The following is a 17,856-nucleotide window of genomic DNA, read 5'->3' as shown; positions in this document are numbered from 1 at the left end:
AGTGGGAAAAATGCCGCACAGTTGGTAAAATGCGGCACACTTTAAAAAGTGCGGCACAGTTGGAAAAATAGGCAACAGTTTGAAAAATGCGCCACACTTGGAAAAATGCCGCATAGTTAGAAAAATGCGGCACACTTGGAAAAATGCCACTCAGTTGGAAAAATGCGGCACAGTTGGAAAAATGGGCAACAGTTCGAAAAATGCGGCACACTTGGAAAAATGTTCTGCACTTGGAAGAATGCGGCACACTTGGAAAAAATCGGTATAATTGGAAAAATGCGGCACCCTTAGAAAAATGCGGCACAGTTGGAAAAATGCGGCACACTTGGAAAAATGCGGCACACTTGAAAAAATGCGGCACAGTTGGAAAAATTGGCAACAGTTCAAAAAATGCGGCACGCTTGGAGAAATGCGGCAGACTTGACAAAATGCGGAACAGTTGGAAAAATGCGGCACAGTTGGAAAAATGTGGCACAGTGGGAAAAATGCTGCACGCTTGGTAAAAATGCGGCACACTTGGAAAAATGTTCTGCACTTGGAAAAATGCGGTACACTTGGAAAAATACGGTATAATTGGAAGAATGCGGCACCCTTAGAAAAATGCGGCACAGTTGGAAAAATGCGGCTCAGTTGGAAAAATGCGGCACATTTGAAAAAATGCGGCACAGTTGGAAAAATGGGCAACAGTTCGAAAAATTCGACACACTTGGAAAAATGTTCTGCACTTGGGAAAATGCGGCACACTTGGAAAAATACGATATACTTGGAAAAATACCGCATAGTTGGAAAAATGCGGCACACTTGGAAAAGTACGGTATACTTTGAAAAATGCGGCACACTTAGAAAAATGCGGCACATTTGAAAAAATGCGGCACAGTTGGAAAAATTGGCAACAGTTCAAAAAATACGGCACATTTGTAAAAATGCGGCACACTTGGAAAAATTCGGCTCACTTGGAAAATGCGCCGCACCTGGCAAAAATGCGGCACACTTAGAAAAATGCGGCACACTTGAAAAAATGCGGCACAGTTGGAAAAATGGCCAACAGTTCAAAAAATACGGCACATTTGGAAAAATGCGGCACACTTGGAAAAATGCGGCAGACTTGACAAAATGCGGAACAGTTGGAAAAATGGGCAACAGTTGGAAAAATGCGGCACAGTTGGAAAAATGTGGCACAGTGGCAAAAATGCCGCACACTTGATAAAATGCGGCACACTTGAAAAAATGCGGCACAGTTGGAAAAATAGGCAACAGCTTGAAAAATGCGGCAGACTTGACAAAATGCGGAACAGTTGGAAAAATGGGCAACAGTTGGAAAAATGCGGCACAGTTGGAAAAATGTGGCACAGTGGCAAAAATGCCGCACACTTGATAAAATGCGGCACACTTGAAAAAATGCGGCACAGTTGGAAAAATAGGCAACAGCTTGAAAAATGCGGCAGACTTGACAAAATGCGGAACAGTTGGAAAAATGGGCAACAGTTGGAAAAATGCGGCACAGTTGGAAAAATGTGGCACAGTGGCAAAAATGCCGCACACTTGATAAAATGCGGCACACTTGAAAAAATGCGGCACAGTTGGAAAAATAGGCAACAGCTTGAAAAATGCGGCAGACTTGACAAAATGCGGAACAGTTGGAAAAATGGGCAACAGTTGGAAAAATGCGGCACAGTTGGAAAAATGGGCAACAGTTCCAAAAATACGGCACAGTTGGAAAAATGGAGAACAGTTGGAAAAATGCGGCACAGTTGGAAATTTTGGAAATTCCCAAAAATGGGAAAATAGCCCTTTTCACGGTTAATCTTTCTCATTTGCAGTACAATGTAATCCAACGTGGATGTGAGGCAATTGCAATTTCGCGCAAAAACTAAATAGCCCGAAATTGCCTCACATATATGTTAGATTTTATGTTAATACAAAGGAGCAAAGGTTACCGTGAAAAGGGCTATTGAAAAAGGTTCGAGTTATCGGGAGTTCACGTTATCAGGAGTTGCGAACAAAGGACCCAAAATAAGGAAAAAAAGGTATTTACCATATTTCTACTTTCGTGTCTCTATTTATACAGTGTTTATTTTAATCAAATTTAATTACAGACGTAACGTGAAACAGAACAAAGGAAAGCAAAGCAACAGGAGATCGCAACTCCATTTACTACGATCTTTGCGGGTTTCAAAAGGAACAACATCGGGATACTGCTACAGAATTCATTGACTTTATGCTACTAGCAGCGGTCGCATGTTGACCAACACGGCTCGAATTATTGAAGGTCAAATGATGTAGAAAATAACGGCGAGGGAAACGAAAATTAACTCAAGTTAGCAGGCGATTCCAGTCACATAGACCACATAGTCAGTTATCGCGGGGGTAAAATTGCAGTAAATGTAGGAAATCCAGGGGAAATCAATTTTGGTTTGAGTAAGAGCGAGGTTCGAATTAGTGAGGGTGCGAGTTATCAAAGTTATCAGGAGTCGACTGTATGTTTCCTTTGACACTAAATGGGAACACATAAAAAATTGTTAGCTGGAGAAATTTACAACGAGCAAGCAGGCGGCCGTTGAATACAGGGAGCGCTGTCAGATTCGTGTTTGTTAGATACCAGAGGTATTTCCAAAGATGCAACGCATAATTTTGAAAGAAAGGCAACTATTTTGATTTTCGGTTTTAACCAAATAACAATTGGATACGCTTTTTTAGGGGTTAATTTTTAAACGGAAACATTTCCGTGTAAACAATTTTACGGTTAAAGAAACAACACGGCACAGTTGAAAGCGAAAAACCCGACTGTTTTCCCGTTTTGACAGTGAAAAAGCTATCGCAAGTACCATTGCTTTATATATAAGTGTGAGTGCAGTGGATTGGCGCTATAAATGTTTCCAGAAACCTGAGAGGTTTTTAATTGCCTGATTTTGTTTTCGGAGTCATTCCGTTGACAGGTATAGTAGATGCCGGATTTAACACATTTCTTGTCAAGAAGCATCAAATCATTTTTACCCTGCGGTTAAATTGGCTTGGATTAAAACTAGACCCCCTCCTGACTTTTCGCTATTCACTAGCGCAGACTGAGGACATAAGAATATTGAGAATTTGGCATTAACCGCACATCCCTCCCTCCTCCTCTTCTCCTTCTCCTCCCGGCCCCACTCTTCCATTCCTCTTCCAATATTATTTGGTCTTCTAGCACGTTCGCTCAAACAGTTCTATATTTTCCAAAGGAGACCACGAGCGTATTATCTAACTTGAATTATGTAAAGAGAGAAACTGTATGTCAATAGTTAACGGCTTTACACATATGTGAAATTGCTGAGGTGTAATGCTGAAATTTGTGTAACAAACTAAACACTTCTTTAGTGTAACATATTGTAAGTAACTTGACTATTTTATTATTACTGATGTAAAAGTAATTTAGTTGGGTACTTATTGTAATTAATGTAAGAAGTTTATCATAATTAATGTATTGTAAATAGTTTATTTCAAGTAGCATTAAGCCTGGTTTTCACTAGCGACGTAAGCACAAGCGCAAGCAATAGGGATGACCCAAGTGAAAACAAAATTCGACGCAAACACAAGCACAAGCAAAATCATCCGAACATTCCAAACTGTTTAGGCGCGAGGTTATCTGGATCCAGTGTTTTCACTGGCAAAACATAACAGCGTGTTGTAAATATCGTTGTGGTTGAGCTTATGCCTGCGTCAAGGCCGTTTTCACGGTGAAATAACAATTGTCGTGGTTAATGTAATGTGACTAGTTTAGTGTAATTAACGTATTGTGAGCGTTTTTATAAACAATTATTGGCTCTCGGTAAGGGTTATCAGCCGCAGCCTTCGGCTCCGGCTGATAACCCGTACCTCCACCTTGATTATCCTGGATATCACAAATACCGTATCTAATAATTGTTTTATTATAGATTGAACGAAAAACAAATATGGAAGTCATGTTTTTGTTTCTTCATTGACGGGAAGCAGCACAAAGCTCGCGAACTTGTCATGATTACCCTTAGAAATCATGCACCACGGTCATACATGACATGATTACCGTGACCTTGAGTGTCCTTGACATGATTATTGTATAATCTGCAGCTAGATGACGTAACAGGTGCTGATTTCGAAAATTCATTGTACGCTTTCGACCAATCAGAAAAGAGAAAGTGAGTTCAATGTATAATAATTGCAATTAATGGTCGCTAGTACAAAAATAAGCGTGCGTTAATGGTATTGTATTGTAAGTAGCGTAAGCAATCGTATTGTAATGTAAATAATGTAAGTAGTGTAGTGTGAAAAGAGCAATAACACTCGACAAATATCACTAATGGGAGAGAGGTTTTACATGAGATTTATGAAAGGTATTTGCAGTGCTCTGCTAAATGTAAGTAATGAGGCTTGTATTTATAGCGTTCCCAAATGCTCTTGTCTTGACTTGGGTTGTAGCTAACCTTCATGACTCAGCCAAAAATTTGCTTTGAAGTAATTCTTTCTTTAGTTCTTGTCGTATGGTATCAGTTTCTTTTCAATCTACTGCGACCTTATGGGGCCTTAACTAACAGGGAATTTACTCACCTAGAAATTTCCTTGTCAAAAATTCCCAAAAGCCTGTATGCATGAAATGGCAATCCCGGCTTTATCGAGCAGACAAGAGAAATCAGTTTGTCTCGCTGCATCAACATTAGGCTCCGGATTTAGAGAAATCTGAACTCAGGTTCCAAACCTGGGAATGAAAAACGAGCTTATCGTGGAATCTTGAACAAATTAAGAAATGTCTCATGACACTTGCTTGTGGATGATTTCAAGAGTTGCTCCCCTCCGTGCTGTTACACCATATCAATACATCTCAAGTTCTTTCGCAGTCTCTGAATCAAGTTTATTTTCAAACCTACGACATCATTAAAACAGACCAGCTGTTTACAACATCCGCAGAAATATACATATATATATAGCACTTGTCTAAGCCTTAAAAAAGCTTTGTGTAAAGTGTTGTTTTAATCTGTTACTAGTAAGAATAGTAAATTACAAAATAAGATAACGTTGATTTACATTTACATTACTTTTTTTATCAAAGTTAATTTAAGAGGCACATTGACAATCTATTGGCAACGCAGAACATTTGTTCACGAACGTAGCATTTCTGAAGCCGTACACTGTGTGGCACTTAGGTACTTTGTGTATAGGTATTACATAATTACAGGATGGATGTCTCCCTTTACATTCTACCTTATCAACCCAGAGATTTCTACACGAATCGAACTCTCTCACAACTTTTGAAACACAAGAGTGAGTATTCCTGGCAATGCGATCATGGGCAGTTGGACTTTCCAGGAACCCATTTCCATCACTCGTGTGATTACTCTCTTGACTTATGCTCTCTTCAGGTTCAATAGCGTCAACTACAGGCTGAGAGTCTTGACTTTGTGAATGTTGTTTGAGGGCCTGGCTGCGCAGAAGTGGCTTCTCCAAGAAAAGAGGTTTTGCAAACACCAGGTTGAAATAGGCGAAGACAAACACCATAGATAGAATTATCTATGCAAACACAAAAACAACCAAAAACATTGAACGTAAATCAAAACGTTGAACACAACATGTAACACTTTTGTCTACATTCAGTTAATTCTTGCATAACTGAAGTCCATTAGAACTTGTCATTAAAATATCTTTCTGCAAACGTTGCCCAGGCACCGTAAAATATCTATTCGCGAACGTTGTCAACTAATACAACGTTCAGAACGCAGACAAACAAACAGATCCTTGTTAAAATAAAAACGTTCAGCTTTTCACGACATTTTTATAAAATTTAAAACTGTATTCTTATTAGCTAGTCGATGACTAAGCCTTAAAACAAGTTATATGCATTTGAAAGGTCTTGAACGTTTTGTTGCAACATAGTTTTACATTAACCATAGATTACGGGTGACTGGTCTTATTAATTGACTGAATTGTTTACTTACTTTTACTGCAAAGTTCATCCTGTGATTCAACTGATTGAAGATCTTGTCAGTTTACTTGGGTTCTGTTTACTCCTTCAATGTTATAGACACTATAACTAGGAGTGGAAAGAAATGATGCTTATATAAGTGCAGAAAAACCTTAAAAAAGCCAGGCAAGAACTGCATTTTCCCCATTTCACTGCTTAAACACTCCAAAATAGATCCCACTCTGTTATCAACATTTCCTATCCGTGTCAGTAAGACTGTCGTTATCAGCTAGATGCAAGGGAATAGAAAGTTATTAAGTCTTCACATCGCAGAATATACTGAGTCAGCGACAACAAGTTAGAATTACTTTCAGAAGTTTTGGAACTTTTAACTTAAAATTGCTACATTTTATAAGGAGTAAATCTAAAGTGATTGATGTATTTTCCGTTACAATAATTCTTCACTGGAAGCTGCGCTGAAAAGGAAATCATGTGAATACCACTCGAATGGTACGAAACGCAATTTTATGACGTTAAACAGTTTTTGAGATCACCGGCAGCTCGTTGGTGACATCACTATTTTAAGTGAATGACTTGAAATGTTTGTCCCACGAAATTGTTAAATGTATAAAAAGTAAAACAGATGATAAAATATCCCCTTTAAATTCCTCAACAATATAAAATAAGTAATAATTTTAGTGCAGAAGGGGAAACCTAATCGTACATAATATCTTAATTCTTATTCAGACTATAAGACGTTCTGCCTACATATCAAGTGATATGTTCTTACGATTAGAGAAATAACATTAAATCGAGGAACTTCAAAAAGGTATTTGAGTTTAAGAAAAGAAAATACCAAAGATAATTACAAAATTGAAAAAGATCAAGAATTTGGCGACTCTGGGGACAGATTAGAAAGAGGATTAGAAAGAGAAACTTGAAGGAAACGTCAGGCTAAATAAGAAGTAGAGGACGCCCAACTTGAACTGTGACTGTATTCCTATAAACATGTTGCTTAACTTACCTCTAAATTCCAAGAATAAAGTTCCTTTTCTGATTTGTGGTTCACCTTTGAGTTCTGAAGTCAACACACGGCTTTCATCCCAATGGAAGGCGATTTTTATACTTTTTCATTCCTAATTTATTTAACACCATTGTTGAACGAAGCGTGTTCTATACTCCACCTACACGAACGGAAGTTTAATCAACTCTCTCCTATTTTTAACTGTTCAAGATAATTTCGTTCACATGCACACCACTTGGGCAAGGGGCCATTCCATTCGACCATGTGCACATCAAATATCATGACATCATTGGACAAATGATATACTACTGTAAACAAGTATTATGTTTAAAAAAGTGTAATATCCTTTCTTTATGTAGCAGATAATTTAAGGGCTACTTTTTTGAACTCTTGAAAATTGTTTGAAAAGCAAAAGACAGTGTGTTTCGGTCTTGGTAATCAAGAAATTGTGAAAAAAAACCTATAATTTTATTTCTGTCAGGAAAACGTTTGAACATTTATCACATACAAGTATGGAGACTAGACCACCTCTTGACTCCGTGACGTAATCTGTCTTATAAGTGGAAGGGGTTTTGTGATTAAAATGGATCTAAACTTTGCACGGTTTTCAAGGGTAAATATCATTGCCTGGCACTATCGCTGCAAGTGAAGAAATCCCTTAAAGCCATTTTATTTTATTAGAACAGATTTGTTATGGTTCTTTTGTCGGTTTTCGTTTACTACAGATATAGGACTGAAACGACATGAAACGCGGTATCAGATTTGCCCTTGGTACACAAATACTCTCCCAGCCTCTGGCTTGCTTGCTATACTATCAAAACCTCCCGTGGGTGATAGCGTACTCATTAAAATACAAACAAAATGCGTGAAACCTTCTGCATTAAAACTCATCTCTTCACTTAACATGCGCGTGCGCATACTAAAATAGCTCCTTGCCCCGTAACGCAGGGGAAGTGACTCGAGCGGAAGCTAACATTTGTTATCGTATGTCCCCAAATGAAAAATTTTCCAACGAATTGCAGGAGAAAATTTCGCCAGACGTTACAGTAGACTTGCTGTGTAAGCACATCTTTGAAGCATTTACTCTGGCGAACTTTTATATTTTCTGTGTGGGAACTAATAAGGCAATATTCTTTTCGCTTGAGATAAACTCGTCGGATTTTTTTGCACCCCAAAATGCTAAAGTTTAATGAAATTAACTTTATATCGGGGAGCTCGGTGAAGGTTTTCAGTTAATTCTGGTGTCGTTTTTCAAAAAAAAAAGTTTTTTTTTCTTGATGTTTCACACAACGGGCAAAAAAAGGCGGAATATGTGACATCATAAGATATTTACGGCTGCTAAGGCGGATGCTGTGTCAATCTATTTCTGAATTCACTGAGTCGCGAATGGTTGCCGGAATGAATAATGAAACACCCGGCTTACTGCAATATACTTACACAAGTGAAATTGATATATCGGCGACAGAGCTATCAAATCATGTCTAACTTAGCAAACTTTAATTTAAATGTTTGCCATGCAAAGCTGCTTTTGCAGGCTTTTACTTAAAGCGATTTCAAAGAAGTCCAAATGAAGATTTTGTCCTATTTTGTCCTGTGTACCCTTCGTTTAATAGACAATATAACTAAGCAATTTATATTCCGTAATTTTATGTTTAATTTGCCGGTTTCTCAATTTGTGAGATTAATTTCAACGTCAACAAATACCTCCAAGAAACAAACAGGCACCCGAAAATAAATTTGAATAACTAACGAAACAAACGGTTGATCATCTTTCTTCATGGTGTATTTTTAACTGACCTTGGTGGAAAAATTATTCCTGGTCTTTCGCTTTTAGAAACAGGGATTAAGAGCGTTTAGCATCTATCAGGATATAATGAAAAAAATCAATTTTGCCTAACTTTTAACGGGGATGACAATAACCATCTCTCAGTGTCTTGATTCATTAATTCAAAAATGCGTAATATGTCTTCAATTCAGTTGACCATTTAAAATACTCAGCCGGTATGAATGTCATTTAACTAAGTGCTTTTCGCTAAGTTACGTCATAGTTCCCGCCTTTTCTTGTCTGTCAGAAAATGTGCTATTAATATCCAAACAACCTTTTACGTTTTCGTGGAAAGATACCTGTCGCCGTAGTTGAACCGAGAAACGGCGCAACTGCTGACAAGTTTTAATTTTGCTTCAACGTTCAAGATAATTTGATTGTCGATCATTTTTCACCGAAAGCATTATGGGCTACCTTCATTTCTAAGCGTGCTCCTCGACCTCTTCGGATATATCTTGTACATGCACTGACGTAATAAAAATGAGGAAGTTACAAAAATTCCTAGCCAAGAAAGATGTACTGCAAAGATTTATCAGTATCTAATCATTGCTTCCTTCGCTATGTTCTTTAACTGATAGACGACGCCACTTTTCTTTCTACAGTTAGATATCCGGGCATTCAAACACCTCAACAATGCACGATTAGACCATCTCTGTATGTGCACGCGAATATGAAAAGAACTGCGCATGCGTCAAGAACTACGCCTACATTAGCATATAGCTGCCAGCGGCTTGTTTGCATCATTACAATGGCTGTATATTAACCCACGTGAGATTCAGCAGGCAGTGGGGAAAGGAAATATTGGTAATAAGGGCAATTTTTGTTACCAGTAAAGAGTCCAGTACGTTTTATACCATTCTCTCTCTGTATCTGGTGCATTTGTCAAAAAATACAAAAAAAAAAAAAAAAATGATAGAAATAAAAACTCCAGTAAAACTGTTTTGTGCATTTCATCTCACTTCCACCGAGTTGTTATTATTACAAAGCAGTTCTCAAGTCACATCCAACTTGAGTTCAAAAGTTCCTTCCCACTCATAAGATAACCCGGCAATTTTGTTAGGAATCGGGTCTTTATTTCCGTAGATTCAGACTTTTTCAAATACAAAAACCGTCAGAACTATTTGTTCAAAATTTGTTGTTTAACAAAACCAAAACCCACTGCCAATATCTCTATCAAAACTCTTTTTTTAATGTTCTGAAAAGGAGAATTTTAGAGGGTGCTTACCATTTTGTCGGAATTAACCGGCTGTGATGACCACTGAATAATGGTTAGGTTTTTTTTTTTTTTTTCAAACTCAGCAAACCAAGCGAAAGAGATGTCGCTTACAATTTACAATCAATTTGCCGGCGTAATTGTTTTCGGTTGATGAGAGACTGGAAACTGGAAAATTTAGCAAATGGTAGAGACATGCATTTCCGCGTTCCGTTCCGGAAGGAAAAAAAGGCGTACCTTTGGAGGTAGTCTATAATTTCCGAACGGATTTCCTAAAAATAGCTGTTCCATTTGACTTTTAACCGAAATTTCCGTATTTTTTGGCTAAATGGTATAGCACCCTCGAATCTCTGTTTAACAAAGCGGGAATGCCACACAATAAAAAGCAAATCATAATCAGTTTACGGCGGTTGAAATCTCACTTCTCAAATGATGTCATGGAATCAATTGTACACCTGGGTGGAAGGTGCATCCCCTTGCTTAAGCGGTGTGGATATTGAAATTCAACTGAGCAGTCAAAAATAGCGCGGAATGCATTAAACTTCCGTTCATGTAGGCGGCTCCAGGACTGAAATGCAAAAGTAAAACATGACTTGATATATCAGGTAGAAATGACACAACTCCTTAATTTTCGCCCAACTATAACTTCCTTTGACTAATCTCCTGGAACAAATGAGCTCAAATGATGGAAATGCTAGGGACAAACAAGGAACAAACGCCTTTCTACACAATACTGAGTTTCGAACCTCTTGTACTGTAGCTCTATCCTTTTCTTAAGTAAACACTTCCATTTCCTCCAAAACATTTACATGGCTGCTGAACACGTGAATGAAAACACTTTACTTCACTTGAAGGCACACGTACATAAAACACCAATTACTTTAGGAAGTGTTCCTGTACAATCAAATGTAGGGATAAAAAGTCCCTTAACTTAGAGGACACAGTACATACACTGTGCCAAATTTCAGAAGCATCTGATGATATCACCTTATTCAGTCAAAGTGCCAAAGTGTTTCTGACACAGTTAGTGCTTTAACACCGACCTCTATTTTCGAATAAAGAATAACGAAACGAGGAAACGGTTAAGCTATCTCATTCTATATAAGCAGCGGCGTTTTTTCTTTCTGATCATATAACATTGTTGGCGCTACAATAACAGTGGAATACTTCAAGGACACGAGCTTCAATTAATTGAATTTGCAAGATGAATATTGATGTACAGGTAAGTATTGATGGCCTCAATGAACACAACAGACTAACTGAGATTGCAAAACAGTCGTATATTTTACAAACGCGCGTAGTCTTCGAACAAAAGGCGTATAGCTCTTGATGTTGGAAAAGCGATTATAACGCTTATATAGAGAAGAAAGGAAAAGACAGGAGACATATTTCAAATTGGAGACCGATTTCACTAATAAATGTAGACACAAAGATTGGATCAAAAGCAATTGCAAGGAGACTTGAAGATGTGATACCTGATATAGTACATAATAATCAGAGTGCATGTGTAAAAGGAAAGTCTCTTTTTGACGCAGTTAGGGCGATAGATGATATTTTAGAATTTACAGAAAGAAAAAAGATCCAAGGCTTAATGGTAGCAATTGATTTCAAGAAAGCATTTGACTCGGTTAATAGGAATTTTATGTTAGAAACGTTATCGGCTTTTAACTTTGGTCCTACTTTCATACGTTGGATTAGGACCTTCTATCAAACTATAACAAGTTCTGTTATGAATAATGGTTTTTCGACAGGCCCTTTTGACATACGTAGAGGTGTTAGACAGGGTGATCCTCTGTCACCGTACCTGTTTATTATCTGTTTAGAAACCCTCGCCATCTCCGTGCGTGGAAATAAAAACATCCAAGGAATTCTTGTAGACAAGGAAGAAATTAAACTAGAAATGTTTGCTGATGATGTCACGGCCTTTCTGAGAAATACCCGATCTCTTGAAGCTCTTCTTCATACTGCCGATCTGTTCAGTAAGTGTTCTGGACTTGAAATAAATTCCGAGAAAACTGAATGCATGGTTTTAGGTAATCACGCCTCCTCTACGGTCACGACTGTCATCTCCTCCAAAAACATACGCATGAAAGACACGATCAAAATTTTAGGTGTGTATTTTGCATATAATGATAGTCAAAGGAAAAAGTTAAATTTTGATGAGATTCTTAGATCGATCAAAGAGAAGTTACAAATGTGGAAGTGGAGAGATTTAACTATTTTAGGAAGGATTCAGATTGTAAAGACGTTTGTGATACCAATATTTATGTATCGAACCAGTTTAATTTGTGTGCACAAAAAACTGTGATAGAGGTCAGCAAATTACTTTTGAAGAGCGACTCTCTATAGGGACCGAGTGAGATTGAAAAAATGTGGCACAGGGTTGGAAAAATGGACACCTTCATATTTCGTCCAGAGATAACCTATGGTATGCTAAGAATCGTGATATAAGTCTTAGGTTCTAGAGTTTTTACATTTTTGAGAAAATTACGAAAAACCGTCGACAACCCGTGAAGCCGAAAAATCACAGAAATGAGATCAAATTTCATGATCAGATAATCGAACTCGCGTGAAGGCGCATAGCAAATTATGGTTTTCCTTAGTTTATAATTTTATTTAGGAGGTATTACTAAGCTGCTTTAATGATATTTTAGACTTACTATTGTAATTCCGAATTCCTGGAGAGCAAGTGAAGAGAGCCAAAATCTCTAGACTTTGAAAATCAAAAATTCCATATCGATTTCAAACATCTCAAAACATACTCGGTATTATGTACAATTCTTTCAAAATTCAATTCTAGCAAGTACAAGAGCTGTTTTTGAACGTGACATAATTTTTTTCTTGGCAAAAGTTATTTCTGAGGCGAACGGCCCCATGCAAGTTGACCCAATTTGACCTTTCGAAGAGATTTTGTTTAACCAGGAAATGTAAACAATTCGACTAGCCTTAGCTCGCTTTCTGAGCAAACCATTGAAAAACCCTGCCATTTCCTATTAAAACTACCCAGTGAACCTGAGATAATACTTCGATGACAGCTTACCTTCCAAATGGGTGTTTGAAGGCAAATAATTTTGATGCTCTCAGTTAATTTTTCCATTGCTTTCTTGTTGCCGCGCTTTATAATTTAGGGTCGTATCTTGACATCGAGCTTGTACGCCGGTTCCAGGCTAAGCTTGTGCAACACTTTTTCGGAAAATCAATCCATATGTTGCAATATCTACCTCTTAGTGAGCAACCTCTTGATATTCATTTAGTTCCTTGTATAATAAAAAAAATTCCTAAGCGCAAGACGTAAATCTCGGTCTAGTGAGCGTAACGCAATCTTTCCTCCGTCACTTCCGTACCAGATGATTATGTTTTTTTTTCTGACGGGGGAGGGGGAAAGAAGTTTTCCTATGTAAACAATTTCTTTTTCTTGTTGATGTTCATTGTTGCACGCAATGCATTTAACGGTTCATTACATGGCCACTGCAGCAATCTAATTAAGATTTTCCATTATGATATAAACATACACCAGACTCTTTCATGGCTTTTGTTCCAAATATTTAATACAGTAATTCACTCAATTGCTTTCGATCAAAATACGTTTTTCTTTCTAGTTAAAACGGGACAACTTCCCGTTTTTCTCCTTAGCGCACTCAGCTATTGCTCAGCTCAGTGGGTAGTGGAAAATAGTTAAGTGTTTGTAACCACACCCTATCCACTCCCCCTAGTCCCCTACCCAACCCTGGTGCTAACTTTGAATTTAAAGTGAGTGAAAACAAAATGTATTTGGGGTAAAGGACGGCCCATTCTATTTTTTTATTAAAGGGGGTGGGGGGGGGGGGGGAGTGGGAGGGGAGACTGGAAGGTTTTGAAACAAAATTGCGCGGGTGCAAGACGGAAAACAAATTTCCTGCAAAGTGCAAAGTAATATAAATCCGCTGCAGCATCTTAGTGAGATGGATTCTAGGAAGAAAGTCTATGAGACAGAGCTTTTGTGGCGTGGTATATCTTTGTTACAAGTTAGCAAGGGAGCTAAATCTTGGACTTTAGTGCTTCGAGGGTCTTTACCGCATTGGCCACCAACTAGCCGCTGAAACGGGCAATTTCTCTCCATCTTCCAATTTTTCAACCGATGACGCAGAGCAAATGACTCAATTTCGGTAGTAAACACATGCGTCCTAAAAAACCCGAGATGCCGAATAGTAAATGTTTGATTTCAAAGTGTTTTTTTTCTTTCTTTTTTTTTTTTTTGACAAAGTGAGCGCTCAAGATTATACAATACACTTCAAAAGACCTAAACTTATTTTCCTCCATATATCTTTGGAAAGCTGCAAAGATTTTAATTCTAGTGGAGTTTGTCCGCGTAATAAGGTTTGCCGAATTTAAGAAAAAGTTAGGAACCTCGCACGTGCTGGTTTCGTTTATCGGGCGAGCGATCGAAAAGTTCGATTTTAAAAGATAACAGCTTGAACGCCGAGAGAATTCTATATTAAGAACTTTTTTAGAGGTAAACAAACCGTTTGCCACAGATCTATTTGCGTTTGGTAATTGTCTGTTTTAAACTTGGATCTCTCTCGATGGCAACTCTCAAAACAGTTTTACGTGCTCTTTGCTCGTACGAAAAGAGACATGTCTTGTGCGAACCCAAAAGCGAATCATTTTCAGTTTCCAAAGGGATAGTTTTCGAGAATCATATAAAAAACTGCGTCTACTTCTGCATCAAAAGGTATCTCGTTGAACATAATTCCTGAAAAGTTAGATGCGCCACGAAGGGGATCAATATGCGTGTTCACCTTCCATCGGCAAGCCCTTTTTCAGATATATATTACTATTCCCTTTTATCTAGCTTTAGGAAATTATTAGCAATGGACCTGCCTAGGCATTTAACTTTTGCAGCTAAAACTAGATAGGATTTCTAGTTTGTTGCACAGTCACTAGAAAATGGGAAAAGTAAATGTGTTGCGTGTATATTGCAGACAAAGAACTCTCCTTCAAAATAGGCTTGTGATTACAAATAAAAAAGTTACAAAAAACGAAAACGAAAGCATTGTATACCAGTAGGGAAGAAAATGAAGAAATGAGCAAGTGCAAGACAAAAATAGCAATCGATCTGGGTCTATTTTTCAGTTCAATTAGTTCCTTCACTTCTTGCCTCTTTTCATTAGAAATATTCAATACAAAACTCAATAGATACGCAGAGGTTGCTTTATATGGAAGACATGGACCCGGGTCCCGCAAAAATTGCACAAGCCAGAGAAAGGTGAGCCAAGGCTAGTCGAATTTGTTTACATTTCCTGGTTAAACAAAATCTCTTCGAAAGGCCAAATTGGGTCAACTTGCATGGGGCCGCTCGCCTCAGAAATAACTTTTGCCAAGAAAAAAATTATATCACGTTCAAAAACAGCTCTTGTACTTGCTAGAATTCACGGGTTGTCGACGGTTTTTCGTAATTTTCTCAAAAATGTAAAAAGTCTAGAACCTAAAACTTACATCACGATTCTTAGCATACCATATCTCTGGACGAAATATCAAGGGGTCCATTTTTCGGACCTTGTGCTGCCCCTCACGCGGTGGTTAGGTAGAGCGGCACTTAAGTTCCCGAGCATGTTAAGGCATGGCTCGCACCCTATTTTGCATAAAATCTGAAACCAGCCGTAACTTTTGAACGATTAGCCAAAACACCGTCAAACTTGGCAACAATATAAAACATATCGACCTTAACGCAGTTTTGGTTTTAATTGTCGATTAGTTGGGTCGCGTGATCGTTTATCAATGTTTGATTGGATTAAAAGGAAATTGAACATGGAGTGGCGAGATGCCACAGAACGGAGATAACTTGAAACCTTATGGTAATTGTCTTGTTGTCCATTATATAGTTCAGGCCGGAATGGTTGCCAGTGATGTATCGTTTAAGAGTTAAATAGTAAAACAGGTCACGTGACATATTTTTTCTCTTAATATCTTGTCAAGAGAGTAACAAATTAGACCATTCCGGGCACGGATAGTTTCTTTGAGTAAAGGCAAAGAATAACTGATATCTTATCCTTCGCCTAAGTTAATCTTCCCCCACCGTATTTAAGGTTTTACTATTTCCCGGATTACGACGTCATTAGACACGTGACCACCATAAAAATATCTTAAGCAATTCAAAGACGCCAAATTCCTATTAGTGTGTACTTTTGGTCTTCTTGGGGCAATAAGCAAGCTTATTTCTATAGAAAAGAGTTTTAAACTTCCCGTGGGGTCTTTCCAAGGAACTAGCCACGCCTTAAGATGCTTGAGTTCATTTGGAAAGGGAAAGACAAAGTCAAACGCTTGCCTCTTATATGTGATTTGGATAAAGGTGAACTTAAAGCACCCTATTTAGAATCAACAATAAAAAGCCAAAGGATTATGTGTTGTAAGAAATTTGCGGAGAATCAACAAAGTAATTGGAAGATTATCCTTTCCCATTATATGAAGAACGTAGAATCTAAATTGATTTTGTGTTGTGCATTTGATCTAAAGAAATTATGTATTAAATTACCCAAATATTATGAAGAATGTTTCCGATGTTTTGCGGAATATTCAGTTGTGAATAAGTTAACAGAACAAGCATTGTGCCAAGAGATACACAATGCAGTAATTTGGAATAATAAGTTTATTTGTATACAAGGCAAGTCTGTTTTCTGTGAGGCATTGTTTAAAAAAGGAATAATTACACTTGAAGATCTCACGACTGAAGAAAATGGTGTAATCACAGGTTTTCAAATTATAGCAAGTGCGTCATTTACACCTAAAGAAAAGTTTCAGCTTATGGCGATTATAGACGCAATTCCGACACAGTGGCGACATCATTTAAAAACGTGCAACAACTATCAAAATAATTCTACGTGTTCCAATAGTGCTCAGTTACATCTCAATGGTCATAATATTTGTCTCGATAAAGCTATCTCGAAAAACATTTACAAAGAAGTCCGTTCAAAGGTCGAGATTATACCAACCGCACAGTTAAACTATTCGGAAAAATATAATTATCAACTGGATTGGAAAGAGATATATCGTATTCCCTTCAGAGTGACTGTAGATTCTAGATCACGTGAATTTCAGTTTAAGGTGTTACATAGGTATTTAGCGACGAATAAGTTTCTCCATAAAATCGGCCTCGTACCTTCGTTTCTATGTACATTTTGCAAAAGAGAAAGCAAATCTATTGAACACATTTTAATAGAATGCGACCACTCAAACAAGTTCTGGCAGGATTTAATTATAATTAACTGGTTTAATATGATAGATATAAAGTCGAAGCGTCATCAGAACTAGATTGACACCATTTTTGGACTTTGGAAAAAGCAAGCAGATTTTCATCTACTCAATCATTTCTTAATCCTGGCAAAACAACACATTTGCTTCTGTCGAAATAAAGGTTATCCTCCGTCACTAAAAACCTCTCTCACAAAAGTAGCCTCAATATATCAAATTGAAACTACGATTGCTGAATCAAATGGTAAGCGAACTTTTCACCACGTTAAGTGGGGAAAGTTTTTACCACATAACTGTTTTTCATGTGGTAGCTTGTAGTTTAGTCGGTACTAGATAAACAAAATATTACAACGATATACGAATACTATAAAGTTAGTGTCATTTTCTTTACTCTAGTGTTACATTTAGTATGTAAAAGCCTATGTAATTTGTTATATACAGCCGTTTTTGTGTCATAATTTTTGTAAACAACTTCAATCAATAAAAATTAATAAAATACAAAAAAAAAAAAGAAAAAAGAATAAACTGGACAGGCCTCCTTTGGGTTCAACTCCGATATGCAGTATTTAACTCAGTTTATTCATTTATTTTATAAAATTATTCTATTTGTATTTTTGTTATGTTAAGGTGCTCCTATCTATGGTGTTTATCATCAGCTATTT

The 17,856-nt window shown here is 37.5% G+C and overlaps 1 protein-coding gene across 1 annotated transcript; it reads right to left on the bottom strand.

Annotated features, from left to right (window-relative positions):
* Positions 1–4,833: 4,833 nt before the first annotated feature.
* Positions 4,834–6,257, bottom strand: LOC110045629 (uncharacterized). Its single transcript, XM_020751223.2, has 2 exons — positions 5,940–6,257; positions 4,834–5,514 (listed from the first exon to the last, which is right to left on the bottom strand). Exons 1-2 carry the CDS (start codon positions 5,955–5,957, stop codon positions 5,062–5,064), a joined length of 471 nt encoding a protein of 156 aa, XP_020606882.1. The 5' UTR covers positions 5,958–6,257; the 3' UTR covers positions 4,834–5,061.
* Positions 6,258–17,856: the final 11,599 nt, after the last annotated feature.

Source organism: Orbicella faveolata, unplaced genomic scaffold (genome assembly GCF_042242905.1).
Source record: "Orbicella faveolata isolate gen_17 unplaced genomic scaffold, um_ofav_v1 contig_2, whole genome shotgun sequence".
Classification (NCBI taxonomy): Eukaryota; Metazoa; Cnidaria; class Anthozoa; order Scleractinia; family Merulinidae; genus Orbicella; species Orbicella faveolata.
Note: the sequence above shows the minus strand (reverse complement) of the source record. Positions and strands in the feature narration are given on the sequence as shown.